General features: G+C 35.2%; 1 protein-coding gene across 2 annotated transcripts in view; it reads right to left on the bottom strand.

The window, feature by feature from the left end:
- Positions 1–318: 318 nt before the first annotated feature.
- Positions 319–27,201, bottom strand: part of LOC113227308 (galectin-7-like) — a 40,035-nt gene continuing 13,152 nt past the window's right edge. The window contains exons 4-7 of one of the 2 annotated variants that reach the window (XM_026460195.1): positions 25,336–25,461; positions 18,185–18,347; positions 6,197–6,207; positions 319–530 (exon numbers count right to left, since the gene is read on the bottom strand). In XM_026460195.1, coding sequence (XP_026315980.1) covers positions 6,197–6,207; positions 18,185–18,347; positions 25,336–25,461 — 300 coding nt within the window. In that variant the 3' untranslated portion in view covers positions 319–530. Of the gene's footprint in view, positions 531–6,174; positions 6,208–18,184; positions 18,348–25,335; positions 25,462–27,201 lie in introns of those variants that run through there. The other variant, XM_026460194.1, reaches the window with a different exon arrangement.

The following is a 27,201-nucleotide window of genomic DNA, read 5'->3' as shown; positions in this document are numbered from 1 at the left end:
TACCATTCAGGGAACAAATCTGCAAAAAAGGCAGGGAATTCCACTCCATAGCCATTTGCCGTATAAATAAATATGGAAGCGTAACGCTTCGTGCGAATCCTTGAAGGGGTAGATTCGTCCCCTTAAGGGTCACCCAGGCTAGAAAAATTTGGGCAAACAGTCTCCGACATCCAGGTGTCATGTCGCTGTTCTTCTTTACAGTTAAAGCTAGCAATGATTACGAAAGTTTAAATTTAGCATTTAATTTTCCAAACTTAAACAAAAAGAAAACAAAGATGTTATTTTTAAAACAATTTTGGTCCAAAAAAATGTTCTTTTACAATTTTTTTTTTATTTAATACAAGATTTATTCGTATCGTACTGTAAAACGAATGTTCTAAAATAAAAACAATACAATACAAATGGAAATACGAGACAAAATGCAAACAACTTCATTAACAAAATTAATCTTTTACTTTTTTTTAAATGGTAAAAATTATAAAATGATAAAATTGAAGATTCCATGATTTCGTTTTTCTTCTAAAAGGCACCTGAAAAAAAAAATTCCAGATCACTTCCAGGAAACAACTAGCTTATAAAAGTCTATAGTTTCTACCTACACCAGTGAGAAATAAGTACGTAAAAAGGCCAGATCAAAAGTATAAAAAACGAATGAGCGTGTATAGCAAACACTGATGCGAGTGAAGGAAGCATAAGAAGTATGCCATGAATGTAGCACGTGTAGGCCCCTTATCACTGCCTACTCCATTAGGACACGAGATATGCATGTTATGTTTGATGTCGGACTACGGTATCCGTTGCATCTGAAATAAAGTAAATTTCCCATCTGATCAAAGTACAATAGTAGTATCAAAAGGGCTCCTTGTGAGAGTTCGTCCAGGGAAGTATTTCTGCCGCCAAGCTGTAAGTCAACTTATGTCACAGGGTGACGGTCGCAGTGGCAGCGCCCCTCAGATCTATGCGATTTTAATCTCTGAGTGGCACCGCAACTGAATGGACAGGGGTGTCGCTTACCGCCAGGTGAATGACTCGTCCGTCTCGTTTTTTGGTATGGTAAAAACTTTGAGCGCCATTGACGTGATCGGTTGCCACGATTAGAATCCGGTATCCGCTGCTACTAATTACTAAGAACTTTGTCAGATTGTACAAAAAGACAAAAAAGCACGTCAACCCCAACACTTATGCAAATTCAACTCCATGCTACAGCAGTCACCCGACATGGTAAAGTCAAATACTCTTCCTACATTCAGGCACGTCTTGGCCAGAAAAGCAATTTTATTCATTAGCTCATTAATTTCTGCCCATCGAGTATATAAACAGAAATAGAGACAAAATGTCATTGAATTTGTTTAAAAACTATTCTACCAAATCATTACGGTGACAACTGCGCTCCGATTGGCTAGCCCGAATTCGAAACAATTGACGGGTGTCGTCAACTGTCTCACTTCAAATCGACCAATTTAACTTGAGCTTTGTTATAATGGACGAAAACGGAAAAATTACATATTTAATATTTCATTACCGATGAATTGTGATTCCGTTTGTTTTGTAATTAGGTGTTTTGCTGTTTTTCCCACACCACCGAATGGGACAGCCCCCAATGTAAGAGATATTATCTTTATTACAAAAAATACAGAATATTTTTGGGAATATACGGAGACGTACACACAAGTCAGTTCATGGCGCTGTACTGTTTCAGTTTTCTAATTTGTGATTTCAGCGCAAACGAGAGTTGATATATAAAAATGATATAAGGCCCATTTACCTGATGACTTGACAGGGATGGATGGCCGTTATTTCGTCTCTGTTTCTGGTTATATACTCGATGTTTCTGCCTTACACAGCCGTGCTTCAATGTCTAAGTTGTTGACATTGATAGTTATGTGTCACATTTAACTATTTTATTCTAAATTCTGTACTTAACTTGTTGACATTTTGAATTCTATTATATTTTAATGTGAGTTTTATTAAAGAATTGTAATTATAAAACATTGTATAAATGTTGTACTCAAACTACATGTAACATCTTTACCAGTTCAAACAATAAATCATCCTGATTCTCATACCACACAGTCGTAGAGCTCACTGAGAAAGATTTCATGTCATACTGCCACCATACCAATTTCTGCTGCCAAGCAGTAAATTAGCATTACTGCGTTCCGGTTTCGAAGGGTGAGGGTACTGGTGAAAGTACAGATTGGATTTATCAACTTTGTCTCAAGCTGACGGGCGCAGTGGAAATGAGTCTCAGGTTTTTATGATTAAAACCCCTGAGTGGCAACTGCTACAAGTAGACATGTCACTTACCACCAGATGCACACAACAACCAATAGTCATCATTTTTAGTAAACTTGCTCAATTTGATTGCGTTACCATGGACCTTCAGCCGCTACGTTCCTGCCATTATCTTCTTTGAACTTTTAACCTGGCCCTTTTTAAGGTCAACCTCAATCCAACTGAGACATGTACAGCGAGGTCGACCTTTACCCACAATCCCAACATAATGTATCTAATTTAATTTATTTTTATTTTTAACAAAATGCCATTACTTTCAATTCTTAGATCAAGTAGGGCTTTATTACAATGAGGGTGTGCGTCAATTCCCGCGAACGAACACTAAAATTGTCATAAATAATATTGTATTTGTTTTCATTGCTATCAGTAAGAAAAGGACAGAATACTGATTTCAGTTTTTAGAACTTTGAAATTTTTACATATAATCATTCAACATGATACCTATTGCCGTCTTATAGCAATTACACACGCGCTAGTTTAAGCAGCGAAGCAAACTCGTTTTAAATTAATTAACTAATTTATTTAATGCATTTAGTAATTTCACTTTAAAATTTATAATTAACAAAACATAATAATGTGCATAAACCTATACCGATTTGTCGTACATAATTATTAGTGTTGGGTAGAACATGAAATTAAAATGAGATTGAGGGAGTATCTCATTTGAAAAAATGAGGCGGTGCAATGTCATACTTCAAATGAGGTGAGGTAATGGTAAGAATATTTCCAACTACGACAATGACTCAACAGACAGGGAATATTTAGCACATTTTCATAACTTGATGGTATGAATAAATTTGATAACTTAAGTGTTATGATATAGAATAAAGAAATGCTCATTTTATTTAGTAATGTGGTACTATGATCATATCGCACTGCTATTACAATAATGTTGTAACTCAAAATATGTGAAATTCAAGGTTATGTCATTGCTGAATGCAAAATTCGATTGTCTACACGTCAATAAAACCGTCGTTAGAATACAAATAAAAAGATATAGAACTTTATATGAGCTACTTCTGGCCAAAACAGTCCTTACGCAAAAATATTAAGTAATTTTTCCTTTTTATTTTTCGATATATTTGGCAAGTAAGAAATTGTTCATCTGTGATAAACTTGTGAAACTTTGTGATAAATTTTAACGATCTTTCACAGGAAGTGAGTAATTAGTTTTTCATCGATTCTGGAAGAAAATCAGCTGAAAAGCGGACAGTGCATGACCAATCATTATTGCAATTGTTGAATTCGTAACCGTGTGACATGGGTGAGGCTATGACATGAGTTGTGAGGTGGGACATTTTTATGACATGAGGTGTTGTGACAACTTACCAAGCGAGTGGTACAAACGAGTTGCCTCGTGTATGAATAACTCAACACTAATAATTATTCAACATAAGCGACTGTATCGATGCAGTCGCGCGTTTGTATCAATGCACCTTCGGGAAATAGCTGAACGGAGTAAAATAGTTTAATCCTTCCACTAGGAAAGAGTTTCACTCAAAAGAGGTATTTGCCTTCCACAGCCAGCGGGCTAAACGGAGTGAGCTACGCGGGAAATGAGTCAGATAAGCGAGTTTTTGAGTGAAACTTATAGTCTTAAAGTATCACAAATCGCTTTCTTTCTGAGCACGTTACGTAGCTGTGTGACGGTGTGACCTCCTTACATTGTCATCTCTCTCCGCGTGTATCCTATCATTTTTTCTTTTACTTGTATTTAAGTTTGAATTGTTCCATCTTCCTTCGCTTTCTCATTTTGTTTTCGTACCACGGTCACTCCCTGCTCGACCGCCACAACAGTCGGAGCTGTGTCAAATTCCATCGCGAATAATCGCTAATTTCGGTCCTTTACTACATTTATAATCGTCATTAAATAAGCTAAATCATGTGTAATAAGCTATAACAGTCTACAGCGTTCATGTACTAAGATTACGTATCTGAAATTCAGTTACTCGGCCCTTTTAAGGGTACACGGTAAAAACAGATTACTTAGAAAAAGACAAAATTCTTTATATGAAGACAAATTTATTAAATCCAACAAAACGATCCTCTCCCTATAGACGCTAGAGAATAATTACTTGATAATAGTAAAAAAACGTCTCAAAAGTGTATTTTAGTTACAAGACAGAAATATTTAATCCAAGAGCAAATTAATTTACTTCAAGTCACAAAGCCACTCTAGATTCAACAAAATATTTGTTTGTTATTAGAAATGTCCGATTTTGATTTGAAAAAAAAAAAGAATGAAAATTTGAGAGGTACTTAATTATTTGACTGAAGATTTATGTATTCTAATATCAAAAAGGGTAAATTTATAGGGTTACGGGCCCAACAGTATGTCTCACTGGCGTGAAAGCACACCAGTTCAGTGCCAAACCATACTTGAAGACCTTTCAGTGCCGTATAAATGCTACAGCGGCAGAAAGCACTATTCAGAATATATGAGATGACTTTATACTATTGAAGTTAACAAAACGATAGCGCGTTTCAGAGTACAACTAATGCCATCTAGCAGTGGCGTGATGGAACTAATTGCATGTTAAAGTTGTGCTTGTTACAAATGTAGTTTGATTTCATGCTGTAACCAAATTTCTTAAAATATGACTATAAATAACACCCTAACAAACTAAAGACACTACGTATTGTTTCTTTGGATAAATAACTGTTTATGATTTTTATGATTACAAGCACAAATAAAAGTAAACGTTACCGTGTGCGGCTTCGGAGACATGTCACGACATCATTGACTATGAAAACGCAAGGAAATGTTGCTTTAAGAATATACTCTAGAATTTAGAATATTAATCTGAATAGAAAACTACTTCTTTTTATGATTAAGAATATATTTTCTTAAAATACACCCAAGAAATTTTGAATTAATTTAAGATTATTTAAATTTGATGTAAGAGGTAAAAATTTCTTGATGTAAGTAATGTCCAATCAATTGATAAGAAATGAAATAACATCTTGAAGTGAACGTATTTGTCTCAAAGTTAGAATAAAGTTAAGAGTAAAATTATATTAGAAAAAGATAAGCAGTATCTTTGTAATGACAATATTTTATTATTTTTAACAAATATTTTTTCAGAATTAGCAAATATTTTGAGAAATTGCTTTCTTATTAGTAGAAATCATTTTTTTCTGTGTAGCCTTTCGTTTTACTTTACTTCTTTTAATAAATTTTGTGAACCGGAAGTTTCCCGTTTCATTGCCGTGAACCTGGTCACGGCTAGTAAGGGTTACAACCCTTTCAGCTGTGTATTGCCTTTGTGGAGTCCGCTCAAAACTAGCGCGCAACACAATGCCACCGCGGACCCATGATAACTCGCCGAGTCCATTTCACTCACTCGTTAGCGGTAGAAGCATTTCTAGGAAATTTACAGTTGCAAGTTAAACGGAGTCCGTACGAATCCCGCTCCGCTCGTGTAGTGTGTAACCATTCTTAGAGGCAATTTCTTCCACTTAGACGTCACTAATATGTTGTAGATCAATTTCCCTATTGTACAAAGGTTTAGAGGTAATTAACTAAAAGGTCACTTGTTTAACCGGTGAAATAGAGTATTTAGTATTGAGTTTAATAAGAATCTGTATTTTTATCAACTCCAATGTTATTTTATTCCCTTTTGATGGCGACGATAAACAAACGCATTAATTGAGTTTTTTAATCCTATATTTTTACTGGCAACTTACTGGGGATTTTTTTATCCCATTTGTCACCAGCATATATGTACATATGTTCAATTTCGTCATGAAATAAAAAAAAAATTGTAAATTAAATATTGTGTCCATTTCTATTTCACTAAAATTAAAACTAAGTTTTCGTTCGTTCGAATTGACACCCATTTTTAATACTACAATAAACAAAACTACCTATATTTTTGCAGCTGCTACGAAGCTCACTTACTCAGTAGTATCCTGTAGAAGCAGAAAAATAATTAAATGATAAAATAATAATAATAAATATGCCCAAGGCACTACACCAACTACCTCTCGTTAGATGGGACCTGTACCCAGAAAGGCTACCACGATAGGGTGCTACTTAGAGAGCGACATAAAGTGCGATATACTGCTATGTTCGCGACATACTGCTATATAAAAAAACAACTATGTCGCGCAAGTCGCGCCCTATCATGCTAGCCCTACAGAAGTGGGACGATGAATTAAAACCTGTCCCGTAATTTGTAAATTGAAACCCATTCATAAAATTTAAAACTCGAAACCCAGGCAGTAAATTCATATACATATATGAAGTTTAAACTGGCTTTAAATTTAGAGAGCGAAGGTCTTGCATTGCCACCGTGAATTTCAGTGTTCATATCAATATGGTTATTAGTTCTATTTGCCACCGCTAGGGGCGCTTTACAATTGCTTACAAACACTGAAACTCAAAGTAGAGCCGCCCAAATCGAAAGCTAGTCTTGAATTGAAACCGAAATGACATAATACATTGCCGGAAATCGATGCATGGGTTTCAAACTCAGAACGGGTTTAAAAATATTGAAATAAATGACAAACAGTATTTGGAAAACGGCTTTTGACAATTCAAACTGAAAATCAGACAGGCGTTCAAATTGCACGGTTAGGAGACAAGTCTTCGTCCAGAGTACTGTAATGAAGCAATGAAATTCAATTTAATTCAATGAAAGGTCGAAATTGTACAGTCAACCACACAGATCACTTAAGAATAGTATCACATAATTAGAATTTTTTTATAAAAAAAAAACCGACGTCAAAAGTTCGTGTCGGTTCCCGAATTGACGGTAATCGGTTACCGAAAAGTGCGCGAAACCGAATTCATCCCCTAGTTTACCACCCTTAGAGGTGGAATGTTTTCTTCAACTTTAAATGAGACCAGTAGTGAGGTACGCTCTTTCCAACAAATACAAGAATCATCAAAATCGAGTAATCACGTAAAACATGCACACACAAAATAAGCTCATTTTTTGAAGTCGGTTAAAAAGAAATAATATAAGTGATCCATCAGCGACAATTGATGAAGCCAATTTAATAAATATACAACTTTTTAGGAGATGATTTTATCCACCAACATGGACAGCTTTGGATAATAATTTATTTGTCATCATGGATAGAAACACTCCCTTTATATCATTGATTTACAAATAAATGGACGACGGGTCTCATACAAAAACCACGAAAAAAATATCCCAAGTCAACCTATTCGAAATTTAAATTGTAATGTCATCGCAGTATCGCGCTGTCAGTCGAACAAATGAAGACTAAAGCGGAGTTTGGCGCTCTGTATACGATTTTAACGCCTTACAAGTTCGGACACTTTTTAGCGCGGACCCGACGTTCATATAATTGTAAGTCAATGCTTTATATAGTCAGATTTTCGAATTAGATATATTAAACTGACATTTAGTGAGTTGTCACTTTGTGATGATTAACTTAGTCTTAAATAATCTACTTCACTGACTCACTCATAAAGATAAATTATATATTATTTTAATAATTAGCATGTATTAATTAAAATTGAGGTAAGAAAGAGGAACACCGGGGAAGAGGGACTTAAAAGTCTTTATTCATAATCTAAATAGTTTAGCACTATAGTCTCTCAATCGATAAAACAGACAAATTAGTTTAAACTATTTCAAAGAGATGTCGCTACGATGTTCCAAATCCAAAAGGTGGTAAAAACAAATTTGATAGTTGCAAAATGTTGTTCCATTTACCTCTTTTGGTGGGGTAATTAGTTCGTCCAGAGAAGTACTGCTACCTTACCTATTTCTGCCGCCAAGCAGTAACGTAAGCATTACTGCGTTTCTTATTTACTTATTTACTGCGTGACTTATTCGTCTCTCATTTGGTATTATAAAAAAATAATAAACATGGCTATATTTTTTTCAAAGTGACATTAGCAGCTGTCAGTTTGGTATCTCTAATTAAAAATCCGACAATAAACTGTTGCGAAAAAATTACAAATCATACAACCAAGCATTTTTGTTAGTATTGTTAACGAGGTAAGAAAAATAGAACAAGCAAAAAACTGACAAGATTAATTGTTGACTATAAAAATGGAGGCGCTGTTAACTTTAGGAACTAGTTCTTTTTCATTCCACAACATTTAACTTGTCAGTAATCACTTGTTTAAAAAAAAAAATATTTTTCAACGCTGCATACATAGGCATATCATTCCTCTAGTCACGGGCTGCCGTATCTGATCCTTTTTGTTATAACTAGTATAGTTTTAATGGCAGTATAGGTCCTTGTGTAAGAGTTCGAAAATACCTAACATAACCAACGGATTTGCATTTTGGTAACTTTCGAAATATTGGCATAAAATTTTTTTTTTCCTTTTTATACTGTTTTTTCCATTGAAAAAGGTAAAGGCACTAAAGCGCCATACAGCCAAGGCTGAGAGTAATTTCTTTCTTGTATTCCATTACAAAAATTAAATGTCTTCGATAGTGCTTCTCACGAAATAATATAAAATTGGATAACATTCTTGATTTTTCAAGAGATCTGGTAAAGAAAGCGGGATGTTTTCAGAGGTTTTGTACAGTTCAAGAAGGTGATGATTTTTGATGATTGTTCTGGCGTAAGAAAAATGTGGGCAATCGAAAAATATATGATGCGAGGATTGGTTGGAGTAGTTACAATGAGCGTACGACGGGGAGGAGATCACGTGCATTCTATGCAGGTGTTCATTGAAACGTCCATCACCAAGACGTAATCTATTTTTTCCTTTGAAAAATGTCAATTATCCTGTTTTTGGTTAGCAATAAAACTTGGGATCGCTTATAGGAGGGTCTCTCTAGTTTGAAAACTATTCCATTAAATTAATTGAAATTTGGTATGGAAGTAGTGTGACCATACGGCTAGCATGCATTTGAATGTGCTGTTATTTTAGACTTGACTTTTAGGAGATATTTTATTTGGACGTAATTAAGCAAAAAGGGTCCATTCCACAAAATTATCAAAAAATGAGTTATATGTATTAAACGGTTCCTAAAGTCTAACCTCTTAGATCAGCAAAAAAATCCAACAAATAAACATAAATGAATACCTCTGGAGTTACATGAGATTATGAGTTTTGAAAATAAAACAAAACTAAGAAACACTTTTCAACTTCAAACTGCCATATCTCGAAAGTGACTGGATGTGCATTGGAATCGTTTTGTACGTTCATGTGTAAAATGTTAAATTTTCGAAAAAATCCTGACTGTGAAAACTCTGTAAATAAGTCACCCTGTATAATAATCATAACGTTATCTCTTTTATATTCGAATATTTTTTAATCATTGATAGAATTGTGGTATATAGAAAATAAAGGTACACTGCTGCGAACGAACGTATCGAACGCGCACGTTAACTAACCAAAGGTTGTATCACTGAGCTATTCCTGTAGTGTAGACGTCACAAGGACCAATGAACGATGTTACAAAAAATATTGCCTCAAGCTAATCTAGACACTGGGGTGCTTTCAAAATAGATGCTTATAGAAGCACTGCAGTGGCACCACTGTGGCACTGCTAACTTTCATACAATATTTGTCGTAACACGCGCGCTCCACTTTTGCTGTCACAATTAAGCGTGAAAAACGCAGTGAGCGGGTGCGGGACGGGCGCAGGTCAGGTTCCGCGCCCCGACGCCAGGCACCCGCCACGCACCCGACAGGCACCCGCCAGGCACCCGACAGGCGCCCAACTCGCACCCGCTTTCAGTGTGTTTCACGCTTCAGTGAACTAAAAGTTACTAAAGCGCTACAGACACGCGGCTAGTCACAAGAGGAACGATATTATGTATAAAATTTAATACATAAATAAAAATAATTAGCCACAGCGTACTTACCTTTAAAAAAAAATGTTATATAAGCACTGTACATAAGTCACTCGCGATTGTTTACATAAATTTACACACACCCTTTTTTACACCCACCATTGTTAATAAGAAATAGAAAAAGGTTTTTATAAAAAGTAAAAAATATAAAATATAAAAAGAAATAAAAAAAAGAAAATTAAGACAATAAGAAAAATTACATATAAGGTAATTTCTAAAATACTAACAACCTCTTAGGACTATATTACTAACGTCACGAGCAACAAGTTTTGTTCCATGGCTTTTTACAAATCATAAATATTACCGAAAATAAACTTTTATGTTTTCGTTATACTATCAGACACTTTTGTACTTGGTAGTACAAACTTCTTGGCGCAAGATAAAAAAATTAGGCAAGATAAAAAAATTTCAACGTCCACCACTACAAAAATCACAAAATTATATATAATGTAGTGTAAGTACAAATAGATAATTCAGTTGTTTTTTAAAACAATATTTTTTTTATAATACTAAGTGGCGGTAGTCAGTCTGCCCATAACAGTTGCAGTGTTACTCAGAGCTTTAAATCATAAAGATCTGGGGTCACCCTGAGACATAAGTTGACAAGTCTCATGTGCCTTTAATTTCACCAGCACCATTCACAACCGGAACACAGTAATGTGACCACTACTGCTTGGCAGTAGAAATAAGTAAGGTGGCAGTAAAGCAGCTAAAGCAACGCTCAATTGCTTCCAAGACTCCTACCTAGGACTTATTCTGAGCGCTAGGGACCACATTGGAAAACTATGGTATAGTATAAAAAATGTTTTTGTACAAAAATACATTTTAAATTATTAAAACTCATGGAATAAAAGTTGTTGTTTATAATGTTACTAATATATTCCTGAACGGGTTAGTATTTCACAATTAACCCTGTATACATTTTGTTATATTTTAATTGTTTAACATTATAGTGTCACATTATCAATGTATACTTATAGATTGCAACACCCTAACAGGTTCCATGTTTGTATGAGATACATCACTTTGTACTGTGAATGACGCATAAAAAACAAATAAATAATAATAATACATAATGGCATGTACCAGTTACTTAGTAACTTTATGTTATGTCATTCTATTATTATAAATAATATAAAATGTTCATATGATTTACTTATTTTACGTATATAATAAATAGAACAGAAAATATTCATATTCTTATAGTTTTATATCTGATAGCCAGAGTAGTGACAACATATGAAATTTTGAAAGCCAGCATATTAAGAGCCTATTAAAATTTCGAAAAAAAGAGTCGTCATGCAAACTATTTCAAATATGCCAATCTAATTACTTTACAACTACCTTGTAATAGCGTCGTAATGAAAAAAATAGTCAAAGCAATCATAGATATGTACACACATCCTTTTGAATTGAACGAATGAACGAACGAACGTACGATACAAATGAACGTAGACATATACAGAGCGACAGGTTGAACGAAATAAATATTAGACGCAAACTAGTAGCTATCTAACCCGAATATGTAAAAACAATCGTAAAAAAAAAACCAAATACTAAGACACTCTTCATTTGGGCTACTCTATGAAACAGAACAGCTGAGCGGTAGGAAATTCAGCTCCCTCGTGTCAAGCCTTCCTACTTAAAGAGTACTATCAAAAATAATTCAATTTTCCCTTCATACCTTGTTTAGGACCATCGAGTATATAACCAGAAATAGAGACGAAATAACGCGCTGGAATCACAAATCAGAAAGCTGAAATAGTACAGCGCCAACAACTGACCTGTGTGTACGTCTCCGTATATTCCAAAAATGTTCTTTATTTATTGTAATAAAGACAATATCTCTAACTATGGAGGGCTGTTCCATTCGGTGGTGTGGGAAAAACAGCAAAACATCTAATTCCAAAACAAACTGAATCACATTACATCGGTAATGAAATATTAAATCAAGTAATTTTACATTTTCGTCCATTACAGCAAAGCTCAAGTTAAACTGGTCGATTTGAAATGAAACAATTGACGGCTGGCCAATCGGAGCGCTGTCGTCACCGCAATGATTTGGCAAGAATAGTTTTCAAACAAATTAAATGACATTTCGTTTCTGGTTATATACTCGATGTTTAGGACAGACAAAATTGTGTCCTAACATCAATGTGAAGGATTGTGCGTGCGCAGATCAGGATAGCGGGCACTCGCTGCATGTTCGATCTTGTGCAGAGTATTACAAAATGTTAGAGGCCAAATTTTCCGTAGAGAAAAATATTTAAAAGTAAGGTAGTGTTTTTTTTACATATTCGTTATGGGTATCAGCTATTCGCCTCTTTTTAAATATTTATATCGTTCAATCTGTCACCATTTATTCATAATAGCTTTACAACGTACAAACTCATAGCCCCGCAATAGAAAATTCCTAAATCGCGGGTGCCATGGACATACACATAGATAACCACAAATTACATACAAACTCACGAGAGAGAATTAATTGTAGGCCATACACATATTTCTCCCGGCCTGGGAATCGAACCTGAGACCTCTGCGTGGCAGAGCAACATGGTCGCCGTTCGGCCACGAAGGCAGTTGACAATATGATGAAATGATTAAATTAATATGACTAGGTATACGTTCGTTCGTTCGTTTCGTTTCATAATGAACCAAAAACTCAAGAAGACTGCTAATCTCCATACTGCAGATCGTAACTCTAAAAAAGGTCCAAATTCCTAGATGGCGTTGATCAATAGCATGGAAGTATTTTATATTATGTAATAGCCTTGGATATTAATAATTCCTCTTTAATACGAAACATAAGAAGTCTGTTTTTTCTTGTAATATTATTCAAATATTAACCATGAGCTAAAGTTATTTGACAAACATGCTTATCAATAGATGGCATTGTGTGCTACAAGCCAATTTATAAATTAACACTTGATAATATGGATAAATGGCGCTAATCACAAACAAAATAAAAAGAATAGCCGGCAGAACCAATAAAAATCTTTGCAATAAGCGCCATCTAGTTTATTTGTTTGCTATCACTAATAATTAGAGAAGCTTTGATAGCAGCTCGTCAATGTAAAGCAAATTAGTTACAAAAATACATCGAGTATATAACCAGAAATAGAGACGAAATGTAATTTAATTGTTTGATAACTATTCTGCCAAATCATACTGTGACAACTGCGCTCCGATTGGCTAGCCCGAGTTCGAAACAATTGACGGGTCTCGCCAATTGTTTCACTACAAATCGACAAGTTAACTTGATATTTGCTATAATGGACGAAAATTGCAAAATTACATATTTAATATTTAATTACCGATGAAATTTGATTCCGTTTGTTTTGTAATGTAGATGTTTTGCTGTTTTTCCCCACACCACCGAATGGAACAGCAGAATATACGGAGATGTACACACAGGTCAGTTGTTGGCGCTGTTTATATTTCAGTGCAAACGAGAGTTGATATTTATAAGTGATGTATCACTGATGCGTTACCAGGAATGTATGGCCCTTATTTCGTCTCTATTTCTGGTTATATACTCGATGCAAAATAGCTATTTGGTACTCGTCGCGACATCTAGTGTACGAACAGGTACTAAATACCCGCCATCTTGTATCGTGATTATCAGTCCTCTTAAGTTACTAGTTCAAGGTTCCACCCAAAGTTATGTGTAGATATGTCATGGTAGTTTGGACTCATTCAGATCATTTCAACGCTATCGGTACAGATGCCTGCGTTAATATATGGAAATACACACATAGAGATATAACAATGAAAACGTTAATACGGACCAAAATATTTAAAAAAAATCGATTTTTCTTTCATTTACTTGCAGGCAGCTGTACTTGTCTATTAATTGTCTCAATCTACATAAAGTTATTTTGTTAGTTTGTTAATTTTAAACAATCCACTGATGAACACCGACAACTTTTATTATAATATCGTAAAATACCTAAAATAAAATTTCCCTTTACCAAAAGTTGTATGAATTCATAAGTGCAATAAATCTATTGTCACGTTCGTAAGCTGCGCCGGCGCAGTTTCGGGTTCTTAGGGGAGCTGTGGCGTCATCTGGCGGCCATGTTAAAAATAGTGTCTGATATTACACAGGGCGATTTTGCCCATGGTACCGGATAAAAAAAACTTTTCACACACCATCAAATATTATTGCGTTTAGGTAATGGATCTGGTCAAATTACAGGTACATGGAACTTGTCCAACTTGTGTCTCAAGATGACATTGCAGACAGTGCCCAACAAATCTTTGCTATTTAAGATTCTGAGTGGCACTACAACTATTACACGTAGTTCATCAAATAAAATTGTTCACCACCATGGCTAGACCTCATACAAAAATTTTTGTATGAGTTTATGTGGAAAACTGTTTTCAGTATCATGGTTATAATCACCTCATACAATTTCAAACGCACTTTTTTATAACACAGCGGTGGATGACGCCACGACATTGTCTATGGTCTTATGATATAGCATGCTTTCCTAGAAAATGTCCTGTGTGATTCATCAATTTGTGTAATGGCCGTCACCAAGAGATATAATTACGGCCGCTAGATGGCGTCAGTTTCTCTCAAGGTTATTATCTATTGAACGCCTCAGAACCAGACCACTAGCTTAGCCTCAAAACTGTACAAGATGAACTATATATAAATTAGTAATAAGTAAATACGTAGCGTATATAAGAATATTGTCTTTGGTAAACAAAAAATTTGGTAGTTACAGGCCTATCTACGGAAAAAAATATGGTAGTACCAAAGTACCTTAAGCCTCGTTTATTATCAGAGCCAATATCGCCAAAATTAACACATTTTTAATTTGAGACACTACACAATCTTGATATTGATTAATCGTATTTTAATTTTAAAATTTGAATTTAAAAAGAAATAACAAATTCTGGATTGTTAATATAATTTAAACTTTACACAGTTGGCATATCGTTTTAAGTTCAATACCATCAATACCTGTTATTGCAAGTTACGACGTTCTGATATTATATTGAAATTTCAATCAATGTGCTGCCATCTAGCGGTTAATTGGCGAACGACGACGAATTAAGTTATTAATTTAGTTCTCTAAAAAAGAAGCAACCATATAGCAGGGGTATAAACTTTACTTTCGTTTCTTGTAACAAGAACAATTATTTCGATAAACAGAAAATTTTTTAAATAAAGACTTTCCGGTGATATGAAATACCACTACGATTAATATTTTTGCACTCCAAAACGGCACAGTAAGGCATTTATCTACGCACATATCATAAACCCTCTATGATGTCTTCAAAAACTGCAAATTACGACCAGCATAAAGATAAACTGTTTTGTTACAACAAATTTCTTTCCTGTGAAAATGTTATTATTGCAAAATAATAACATCGAATTCGATTTTATTATTATATTAAAATTTCGAACATCTCTGAAAAACAAAGCAATTTGATTCGCCCTCAATTCTAATATCAGTGATGAAGTTTTATTCGAAGTCAAATGTCGATAGCAAACAATTTTGACAAATCTCACACGTTACTTAATATCGAACGATATGATATTTGGGGCCGATTCTAGTTTGTCTGTGAATTAAATAAAAACTACGGTTGTGTGACATGCGTGAGAAAAGTTTTTATTTGCCGCCATTTCGCCAGTCGTAACATGCGGTTCCTGAGAACATCATAGAGAGCTTATAATACGTGTATAGATAAAGCAGTGTATTTAACTTTTTTTAAAGTTTTTTAAGTTTATTAGTTTACCTATTTATTGTTAATTGTTCAAAAAATTTTATAAGCATTTTTATTTATCGGGTATTGTTATTTTATGATATGTTATTAATAATTCTTATGTTTTGTAGTTGAACCGTATTTGCTCACTATTTCTTGTATATATTTGTGGAACTCTAGGTCTAATTATTTTAATCAATGTTTTAGTAGAACCCCTGTTTTATGACTGTTTGTTTCCCTGAATAAAAAAAATATAATAATAATTATGCATTAAAACACTCGTGTGATGTTTTTATGAAACTCGCCTATCGGTTCGTTTCATAAACCGAGTGTTTGTGTGTGTTACAGTACAGTGTTCTAACGCCTTTCATTATGTAACAGTTCACATAAAGTACTATGTTCTGCGATTTTAGATTTGCACGAAAAAATGACACAAGTCTTTCGAAACCTATAGTTAGCACGCGTCAGACGTTAACTAACCAATTTTATTGTATTTATTGTTCTGTGGCCCGACCGCTTAACTGAGTCAGCTGACAGCAGTTAACAGTTTACGTGTTATGTCGCACTGCACACGGATTAATTAGAACAATATTTTTCTGACGATATTCAATAGCCATTAGATTAAGGCGAAGAGGTAATGGTCTTGTACTGAGGCAGTTGAACAGACAATACGATACTTCGTGGAAGAAACGGCGTAACATCCATTATACACGTTTTAGTCCATAGCTTTTTATTTTTATAAATATTATATACATAATTGAAGCATGTCGCACCCTTAGTGTAATAAAGTCACATCTGCAAAATGACAAATTTTCAGGAGAGAGGTTTCAAACTTCTACGAATGAAATTGACCGAATTTTTTTATGCGAGTGTCTTTTTTTAAATGGCACAGTGTGGGGAAATCCGAAACAATAGATGTTTTTCTTGATCGGAGTAAAATGACATTTGTAGGGTTACCAGTTTTCGTTGTCGATAGTTTCATCGATAGATTGTGAAAGAAGATAATATTTGCCAAAAATGTGCGAATGTTACGACAGTCTAATAATTATTAATTGCGTTATTGCCTTCTTTATTCTTATTTTGACAATTGCCCTACTAGTACCGAAATAAATTTTTACTCACATACATTTTAACAAAAACAGGCAGACATTAATTAAAATTAAAAACTTTAAAATATGTCTCCACTTTACATTTTTCATAAACATAGTTCTAAATACAGTATACGTATGTGTGAACTTACATAAATTGTCAATTCAAATGAACTTGTAATTGGATGAATCAAATGAAACAAGTCCGATTATTGATTCCATAAGCGTGACCAATATTCAGTCGATAGTCGATAGAATATTTATCGACAGAAATCACTAGCTGCTCGCAAGCGGGCAACACTATTACGCAATGAACTGCCATTTTACTCCGTCTTCAAAGACGACAAACTATAAGTCCGTTTTTGTGAGAGCAATTTTAGCATAGTCATTTGTTTGGTCAAAGTCAAAATCAAGTGAGTTTTATAAAATTTGACCAACTTCTGCTGTATCAACTGTTTCTTTCGATACAATGACGTAGTCCTTATAAGAAACTGAGTCTATTAGCATTAAAATATTAGTAAATTTTATTCATTTTGTATGAAAAAAATATAACTTTTGCTGTCCCGATTTCTTTCATCACGTAAATTGATTCCTTCGTGAAGAATTTTGATCAATTTTATTCATTGTTATGGACAACTCCTTACCAAAAAATATACATTGCCAAAATTGTATATTGAGAGAGAAAAACGCCTTGAATTGGAGAATAGCAAAATCAACCATTAAAATAATTGCTGCTAATAATAAAATTTAGGCGCTATTTATAAAAATGAATCTTCATGCGTGAACAGCCACCCTTAGAGGTGGATGATTTTCTTCAAAATGAAACGGGACCACCATGGAGGTACCCTCTTTCCAACAAAAAAAGAATCATAAAAATCTGTTCACAAATCCGGAGTTATCGGATAACATACAAAAAAATGCAGTCGAATTGAGAACCTCCTTCTTTTTTTGAAGTCGGTTAAAAAAGATTTAATGACTCTAAAGAAAGTTTCCTTGTATCTTCTATGGTTTCAGATTTCCCTATACTGCGCGATAAGTGTGTGACGTTAAATTTTTTCTTCTTAATTATAGTTAGTTTTTCTACGTAATCTCTCTTTAGATTGTTTGATCTTGTGGTTATTTTTATGACTTTCACACCAAAGGTACGATCTTTTGAGCGCTAAAATGTAATCCAATTAGAAGGCGTTTACGTCCTTTCTTCCCCGAAGTACAAAATAGATTTAAAAAAATTTTACTGTCGATTCTAAAGCCAGTAAAGTAGAAATAATATCACATGTCCAACTAACCTGGCTGTCCATAATTGGGCGGCTGGTAACCGGGCGGCTGGCCATACCCCGGCTGGCCGTAATTCGGCTGGTAACCGCCGGGTGGTTGGCCGTAACCGGGAGCACCGTAAGCTGGTGGTGGAGCGCCGTAGGGCGGCATGCCGTAGGCTGGTGGAGCAGAGGCCTGTAGAGGGTTTGTTTATTTAAATACACATTTATCCAATGTTTGAAAGGATCTAATATGGGAAGAAGTAATGAAGATTTTTTTTATGACACTATGTGACTGATAGTAAGCGAGACGCCTGTCCATAACAGTGGCAGTGTTACTCAGAGCTTTAAATCGCAAAGATCTGAGGAGCAATGCCACTGCGCCCATCACCCTGAGATATAAGTTGACAATGTGCCTGTAATTTCACCAGTACCCTTACCGTTCAAAATCGGAACGCAATAAAACTTTCTCGCATTTATTATGTGATCTGTGTTTATATGACATGAAACATTTCTTTTTAATGAAAGAAATTGACATTTTGCTTGTATTTGCGCTATTCATACTTCTTTGATATATAATTATTTAATGATTTTATTGTTGTTACTTTATTAGCATTTTTCTTAATTTTATACTTCTTTTATATTGTTTAAGACCCGGTGACCCGAAACGTTGGTTTGTTCGAAAAACAAAATCAAAAAAATATACGCGACAAGATCGCTAGAAAATCATCCAAGCTCCTCTTTCGAATGCTCGGAATGCGAGCTATTAAAGTTTTCCATAAAAATTTAACAGACAATTTGGTTCTTTAAGTCAACCCCTCATTTGCCTGCGCCGTGATTATGGATGCATATTTCGCGTGACACATTACGTTATTAAAATTGTACAATTTTTTTTAACGCTGTATTGTAGATAACGTTAATACGTTTTAATTATAATGAAGATTTATTGGGTCTTGACGAAATATTACTTATTGTAGCCACTATTATAATATAGATTGTTTGGAATAAGTTACAACATAAAAATAACGTCGACTTTTGTACCTGTCTTGCGTCCGCTCTTTTTCAGTCTGGGTCGGATTGCTTTGTAAGTACAAATCGGATAAAAGACCGTTTTAGTTCGCAATGCTTGAAACATTTCTTTTTAATGAAAGAAATTGATATTTTGTTTGTATTTGCGCTGTTCATACTTCTTTGATATTGTTTATATAATGATTTTATTGTTGTTACTTTATTAGCATTTTTCTTAATTTTATTTGTAATTGCTTATTTGACAAATTATATACTTTTAAATTCCAGTCCAGAGAAGTACTGCCACCTTATCTATTTCTGCCGCCAAACAGTAATGGAATGAAATATTTTTATTCGCAAGCAAACAAGGTAACATAATATATTATACAAGGTGTCATGAACACACCAGGTGCTGGCACGCAAATATTAAAATTAAATTGACGTTAAATAATATTATAAAATTAAAACTATATGCTAAAAACTCGTTGAAAAACCAAATACAAAGATACGACAACAAGTACAAAGAAAAATTCGTGAGGTCCGCTGGTTCGTTCCGTTGCTTAGTTGGTATAGCCTCTGGCACGGTATGCTAGACGCTATACCGGACCCTAAGTTAAATAAGTCATCTAAAACAGTTTGGTAACTATTGTATTCAGATGAATTACATACGTACACAGAACGATTTAAAACGCGTACAACGGTTTTTGTAGAGCTCACTGACCGTAAACAAAAATATTTCAATTCAAGTACGCGTCAACCCTTAACGGTCGATCCTACAAACTAAGCGTGTTTGCAGGATGCAGCCCGCGGCGCCCGCTTCCCCGCAAATACCCCACCGTTGCTCTGCACAAGTACATTCATTACGCAACTGTATGGTATAAATCTGTGCCCCAGGTATTACTTTCTAAATTGCATCTACAAAATGTCATAGTGTTTATAATTAATATCTAAAATTAAATCCAATTACGTTTGTACGATACCATCCTTTTAAATAACACTAAGAATGAACGAAAACTACAGTAACAAATATAGAATACTAAAGGCGCTTTCAAATTAAAGGCTTATAGAAGCCCTGCAGTGACTTAACTGTGGAGCGGCAGCAGCCGTTACGTCTTACTTCACTAGGGTCACAAATTCGCAACGGTGGTGCGTTCAGCGGGGCGTTCAAGGTTTTAATATTTTTTTTTCATTACGATAGACAATTATACAAACAAAACCAGTGTATTCATCGCCAATCATGTAATGTGTCAAAGTCAAATTTGGTCATTTCTCGACTGACTGTGTCTATGCTTGTAAAAAAGAAATCAAATTCAGAGTGACTTACTGTCGCATTGTTAAAAAGTCTCAATGCCGTGTACGTATTTTGCCTATAATTAGTGCTCGCAAACGACACTTGCAATAGTGGTCGACATCTGTAACTGTTGCATTACAGATGTCGACCACTGTTTGTGGACAATCAAAAACGTCACAAAAATCTCGACGTACACGAAGCGGCAAAAAATGGTAAAACATGGTGGCGCGAATTGTATGTTGTGTTGTGGCTGTACTTCACATGGCTACTTGCATTCGTTATCCTGTGTTTGATATACTTGAAAAAATATTCGACGTACAAACAAACACTGACAAATATGTTGTGTGTGTATTTTAGTACCAGTGCTAACTGCCACCTGGCCTATTTCTGCATTACAGTATTTCGGTTTTAAAGTACCCTTTAAAGGGTGCTGGTGTAATTACAGGCACATGGGACTTGTCAACTTATGTCTCAGGATGACGGGCGCACTAGCAGTGCCCCTCAGATCTTTGCGATTTAAAGCCCTGAGTGGCACTGCAACTGTTATGGATAGGCATGTCGCTTACCATAGGGTGCACCACTTGTTCGTCCCGTCACTTAAGAGGGAGCAGAGGAAAAATTCCTAATCTTCGATTTGATTTTAGAGGGGTATATCCACTTTGAACTTAAAAATAAAATTGACCTCGAATTTTCACATTTTTTCGATTTATCCTCGAAATGCTACAGGTTATTAGGACAAAAATTAGATAATTAATTATATTTATGCATGATCGAGAACTATCACTACGGATTTTTTTTAATCCTTTTAGTTTTAGAGTTATTCCGCTAAAACGAATTTGGTACTTTTAATGCGCAAAATTCAACATCTCCTGTCGCATGTCACGCGAACTTCAGGCATATATTTGTTTCACAAATTTGGGCGGAGCCAACGTCAATATTTTTTTAGACCATAAAATATTTTTAAGATATCATAAAAAACCATAACCCAGTTTTAGAATGTTGCAGGAAATGATAAACTTAATATATGCTCCGGAATCTTATTGTAAAAACGTATACAGTTCCCCATAAAAGAGGTGTTTACCTTGGTTAAACGAAATCGTGGCACCATGAGTTTGGACTTAGCTCAAATGTTAATATAATTTAGTTTTTAAAACGGATATTTGACCATTTGTCACTTAACCGCGTATTAGTTACTGGACGGCAGAAGACACACGTTTGCGCGCAATGTACGCGCAAACATTGGAACGCGCCGCTGAACCGGTTTTAAAATTCAATATCGCTTTCAATTAATATTTAAGTTTTCAAATTTAATTTAAAACAGAACGTAAATATTTGAAAACAATCGTGAAAACCTCAAACATGTTCATCCGACATTTTATTTTAAGCGCCCTTAGAACGCACGTCAAACGCTTTTCATGTGAACGCACTCTAATTATGACTGCGAAAGTGACGCGCCTGAGACTGAACTTCCAAACATTGTTGTTCCAAACATGAAAATTACTAGTGACGCCACTGCAGTACTACTTTAATGGCACCACTGCCCGCTTCCATAACCGTCTAATTTAAAAGCGCCCTAAAGAAACAATGATAGAAGTAAAACCGTATTACCTTAAAGATAAATCTTCATCATTTATATACAACTCCGTAATTTAACTTCTTCTTTCAGACTTTACACAAATTACAATAAGTTTTCTTGTTGGATAAACCAGTTCTTTTGATCGAATACCGTTTTTGTTGCGTGAACACAACTGTAGATGGCGTTGGTGATACTTTAAATAACTTGCAAGAAAAAATATTTAGAAATCGACATAGGCAGAATATATTCATATAGAAGTGATAACACCTCCCTCTGAATTATTGTATTTTGATCTACATTGTGTTAAATGTGAAAGAGACAGAGAGCGGGTACGGGTCGGGACCGCGGCGGGTATAATTCCGTGTATTTACATGGACCACAACACAACACGCCCGGACGCGTGCGCCCGTCTCGCGCCCGCGCAAGGTGTGTTGTCGTCCATATAAATACATGGAATTACACCCGCCGCGCTCAGCACCCGACACGCGCCCGACCCGCACCCGCTCTCTGTGCATTTCACGATTTAGGACAACTTTGGTCTGCAAAATAATAACTTTTCAGGAGAGAGGCTTAAATATTCAAAAAAATTATACCTTATGTCATTTACACAGCGTTCATATTTGCAGTTTAAAAATAAGATGTTTTATGTAGGAGCCTGTGGCCGAGTGTTCATAATGTCATTTCTCAAAGTTAATTGGAAACGTGGTCTCTTGTTGCTAAATTGTCTGAGGTTCAGGTTGCTGACATCTTTTACGACAACATTAGCAAAGTAAAGTAAACCAAGCTACCAAACATGTATGTAGTAAACTAAATGTCCATCCATTCGAAGAATGCATTTTAGCATTGAATCTTATAATTACGAAGTAAATAAAGTAGTAACTAGTGCTATGTAAATAACGATCCAAAATCAGTCCTAGCATTTTAACCGTGAAACAATGAGAACGGGTGCGGGTCGGGTGCGTGTCGGGTCAGGAGCATTGGGTCTAATTCCGTGTTTTTATATGGACGAAAACACATCACGATCGAGCGCGTGCGCCCGTTCCGTGCGGAATTAGACCCGCCGTGCTCCCGACCCGACACGCGCCCGATCCGCCCTCGCTCTTAGTGTGTTTCACACTTTACAGTTGCCTTGTTGTAGTGTGTAGACATTTGTCGGGCATGTAGCCGTCCCGGAGAGTGACTTAGGCATATTGTTCCTGGTTGTTCCGCTCTTGCTAACACTGAGTACTTGCACAGACACAACCAGGCAGCCAAAATATTACACCAAGAGCTCGCTCTGAAGTACGGACTAGTACAACAGAGGTTGCCATATTACAAGTATTGACCGGAGCCAATACTCGAAGATGACCGCACCAAAATCTATTGGGATCGATCCATTATCACAGACTGGACTATTCTTAATAATAATAATAATAAAGAACTTTATTTATCTACATTTACAAAACAATTTAGTCGTAAATAACATCACTTATAGATACTGTGTAGATAAAAGGATAGAGTCTCAGGTTAAGCTGTTTTTCAGACCCTACCTTTTTGAAACTCGCTACATTTTAATCATAGTATTTGTCTGACGCGTCTCGAGTAGCTCCAAAAGATATCACAAAATAATAAAGTTATAATAAATCTATTGTCCTTATAGTACCTGAAATAGATAAAATATTCCACCTAAAAATACTCAAATTTGGGGTTTAGGTAGAGATGAACAGCACCCACACGTAAAAATATAATTACAAACTACATCCAATTACTTTCTGATCTTTGCCTCGAAAGTAACCAAAGCTTGCACTTTCTTTTAAAAGTACAAGATGACTTTGAGTTTCGTACTGGAGGAGGCAAATCATTCCAGCACTTAGATGCAGCGAATTTGAAACTCCCGCGGTAAAGCTTAACGCTTTCTTTTCTAGGAGGTGGTGCTATATGTAGAGAAGGATACCGTATTGCCCGTACATTACGCTCATCCCTATCGTTCCAATTTAATTTTCTAGCCAAATAGGCTGGAGTACAGGACTTCCGCAAATTATAAACGAATGTGTTTAATTTTAAAACTCTGCGGTTTTTCATTCTTAAAATACTAAGTGTATTAAGATACGGAGTTATGTGTGAGCGAGGAAGAACGTCATAACAGTATCTAACACATGAATTTTGTACTTTTTGGATTTTCTTTTCTACTTTTCTTAGTAAACAAGGCCCGTACACTATGTCTCCATAGTCAAGTTGAGAAAGTACTAGACAATCTAATCTAATCTTGCGAATAAGCCTGATATTGTGATATTGGATCGATCGCAGTCGAGGATATGCCTTGTGGACGTTACCATCCCGTATGACGAGGATCTCGTGCAAGCCAAAACCGAGAAACGCCGGAAGTATCTCGACCTGACGCACGAGAAATGACGACATATGGGATGTGGTGTTTTGTCCGCAAAAGGGTTAAAAAAAAACATTTTTGAAAATTCTACCTAGCGACGAATGTCTATTATTGTATATGTCTGTTAGCGATGGGCAACTTTAAATGTCACTAATGCTAATCATTCGAATGGGCAAATCATTCGCCTAATTCGAATCCAAGCACAATCATTCGGCTCGAGTCGAATGATTATTACATCGGAACTATGTGCATATCAAAATATCCCTATTCCAGTCACATTTACCACGTGTCAGAGAGGGCTAGGTGATCATTAGTATCGTTGTGCTCTATGGAATCTATGGACTATACTCCGTCCAACTATTTATTTAACTTTTGACATATGCGTGCCTCTGACTCTTTTATTTTTGAATTTTAGTGTAGCCACGTGCTTTTAGGTCCGATATTTATCGAGCCTACAAATTATGTAACGAAGATTATTCAAGTTGATAAATTTTGGTACCTGTCTAATAAATAATAATGAAAAATAATTATAATAAATCTTATTGTTTGTTATAATGAATCGTCGGATTCTTCTCCATACGAACTGGAATCATCACTTGAATCCTCATTAACATTAATTATTAATTCTTCAGTCAGACCTTTTTTTTGGAACCCGCCCATATTCACGATGAAAACTTTTTAATAAATAAAATCTATAAAAAATAGAATCGGAAACGCATTAGGACATCACTAAATGATTAGAATTCGAACTATCAAAAGTTAATAAATGGTTAGACGAGTATAGTAATGAATTATCATTCAGGTCATTCGAATTAATAGGTTACTAATTTGTCATTCGAATGACAGGATTAGTAATTACTAACGATGCGAATATTGAAATCATTCGCAATCGGAAATCGCTTATGTCTGTGTCTTTGTGCATTTATGTCTTTGTGTATACGTACCATAGCCTGGCTAGCCTCGAAAGCAATCATGTTCAGGTTACAGTCGCCATCGATGGCGACGAATGAGATGCGTTCCATCTGCATGCGGTGTTGGAACTGACAGAACTGCACGTTGTTAATGACCACCTGGAATACAATAATTAAGTAAGTCTCTAACAAAATTTAACTTAAATTAAAATTTAAAATATATAATATACAATTAACGATTAAAACACAGTTTAATTTCCACCGTTTTCGTCATACTCTTTTTTCAACCGACTTTTAAAAAAGGAGGATGTTCTAAATTGGACTGTATTTTATTTTGTGTGAATGTTATGCGGTGGGCACGACGTCATAAAAATTGCGAGGCGATCCTGGATGAGATTGGGGAGTGGCACAAAAGCTTGGAGGCCCATACCCAGCAGTGGGTGAAGTCAGGCTGCATATGATGAAGATGATAATGTTGCTCCGGCATTTGTGAACCAATTTTGATGGTTCTTTTTTTTGTTGGAAAGAACCTCTTTCTTAACCTTTTTCTAGTTATGAACCCCTCCCACAATGTCAAAGAGCTCACGGACCCTTTTCCAAATAGGTAAAAACGCTAGATTGAGCTTTTACTGGGTCATATTGTATGCGATTAAACTTTACTTAATTACATGTGAATAGTTAGTGTGACGGTTGTTAGGTAGGCTCGCCACGGACCCATTCATTACATGGCCCATGGACCACAGATTAAGAAACAATGCCGTAATACATCCTTTTCTTTTAATATTAGTTTAAGGATACTGGTATCATGACTCTGGGAATGACTGGTATGATGTCCATAATGTTAACCTTAGAACTAATTCCAAATTCATGGTACCACGATTTCTTTTAACCAAGGTAAATAACTCTTTTATGGGGAACTGTATACGTTTTTACAATAAGATTCCGAAGTATATTATTATCATTTCCAAAATTTAAAACTTACATTTAAAGGATTTTAATCGAAAAGTCATATTACAAAATTGAAGAGTGCATTTTAGATAAAGAAGTATGGAAAGACATCATGAGTCTTGATTCCACACAATTATGATTCAAAGTACTTGAAAATAGCAATCCCTAGAGTTTCTTGGTCATTCTTCTCAGGGAGGTCTGCGTAGTGAACGAGGAGTAGCTTAAAAAATGACGTTTTCATATGTAAAAATTTGTTTGTACGTCAAGTATATATATCGAGTATATAGCCAGAAATAGAGACGAAATGTCATTTAATTTGTTTGAAAACTATTCTGCCAAATCATTACGGTGACAACTGCGCTCCGATTGGCCAGCCCGAATTCGAAATAATTGACGGGTGTCATCAATTGTTTCACTTCAATACGACCAGTTCAACTTGAATTTTGCTATAATGGAAAAAATTACATAGTTAATTACCAATGAAATGTTATTCCGTTTGTTTTGTGATTAGATGTTTTCTGTTCTTCCCACAACCACAATTATCTTTATTACAATAAATACAGAATGTTTTTGGAATATACGGAGACGTACACACAGGTCAGTTGTTGGCGCTGTACTATTTCAGCTTTCTAATTTGTGATTTCAGGGCAAACGAGAGCAATACCTAGAGTTTCTTGCTCGTTCTTCTCAGAGAGGCCAGCATAGTGAACGAGCAGTAGCTTAAAAAATGACGTTTTCAAGTGTAAAAATGTTGCCTATGGAATAAATTATTATTTGACTTTGACTTTGCCGGTGGTGTTGGCAACATTAATATAAATTTTATAAGTTTATGTGGGCAACACTGGCCCTCGCTCTTCTTTGTTCCGACCGTAATGTGTACAGTGCTAAATAAATTCTATACAAATTAATTATTGAGTTTTTCACATCCAAACTATATGACAAACTGATCAA

This window comes from Hyposmocoma kahamanoa, unplaced genomic scaffold (assembly GCF_003589595.1).
Source record: "Hyposmocoma kahamanoa isolate Upper Pololo Valley unplaced genomic scaffold, ASM358959v1 209, whole genome shotgun sequence".
NCBI lineage: Eukaryota > Metazoa > Arthropoda > Insecta > Lepidoptera > Cosmopterigidae > Hyposmocoma > Hyposmocoma kahamanoa.
The sequence above is the reverse complement of the archived record's forward strand: the minus strand, read 5'-3'. Positions and strand labels throughout refer to the sequence as shown.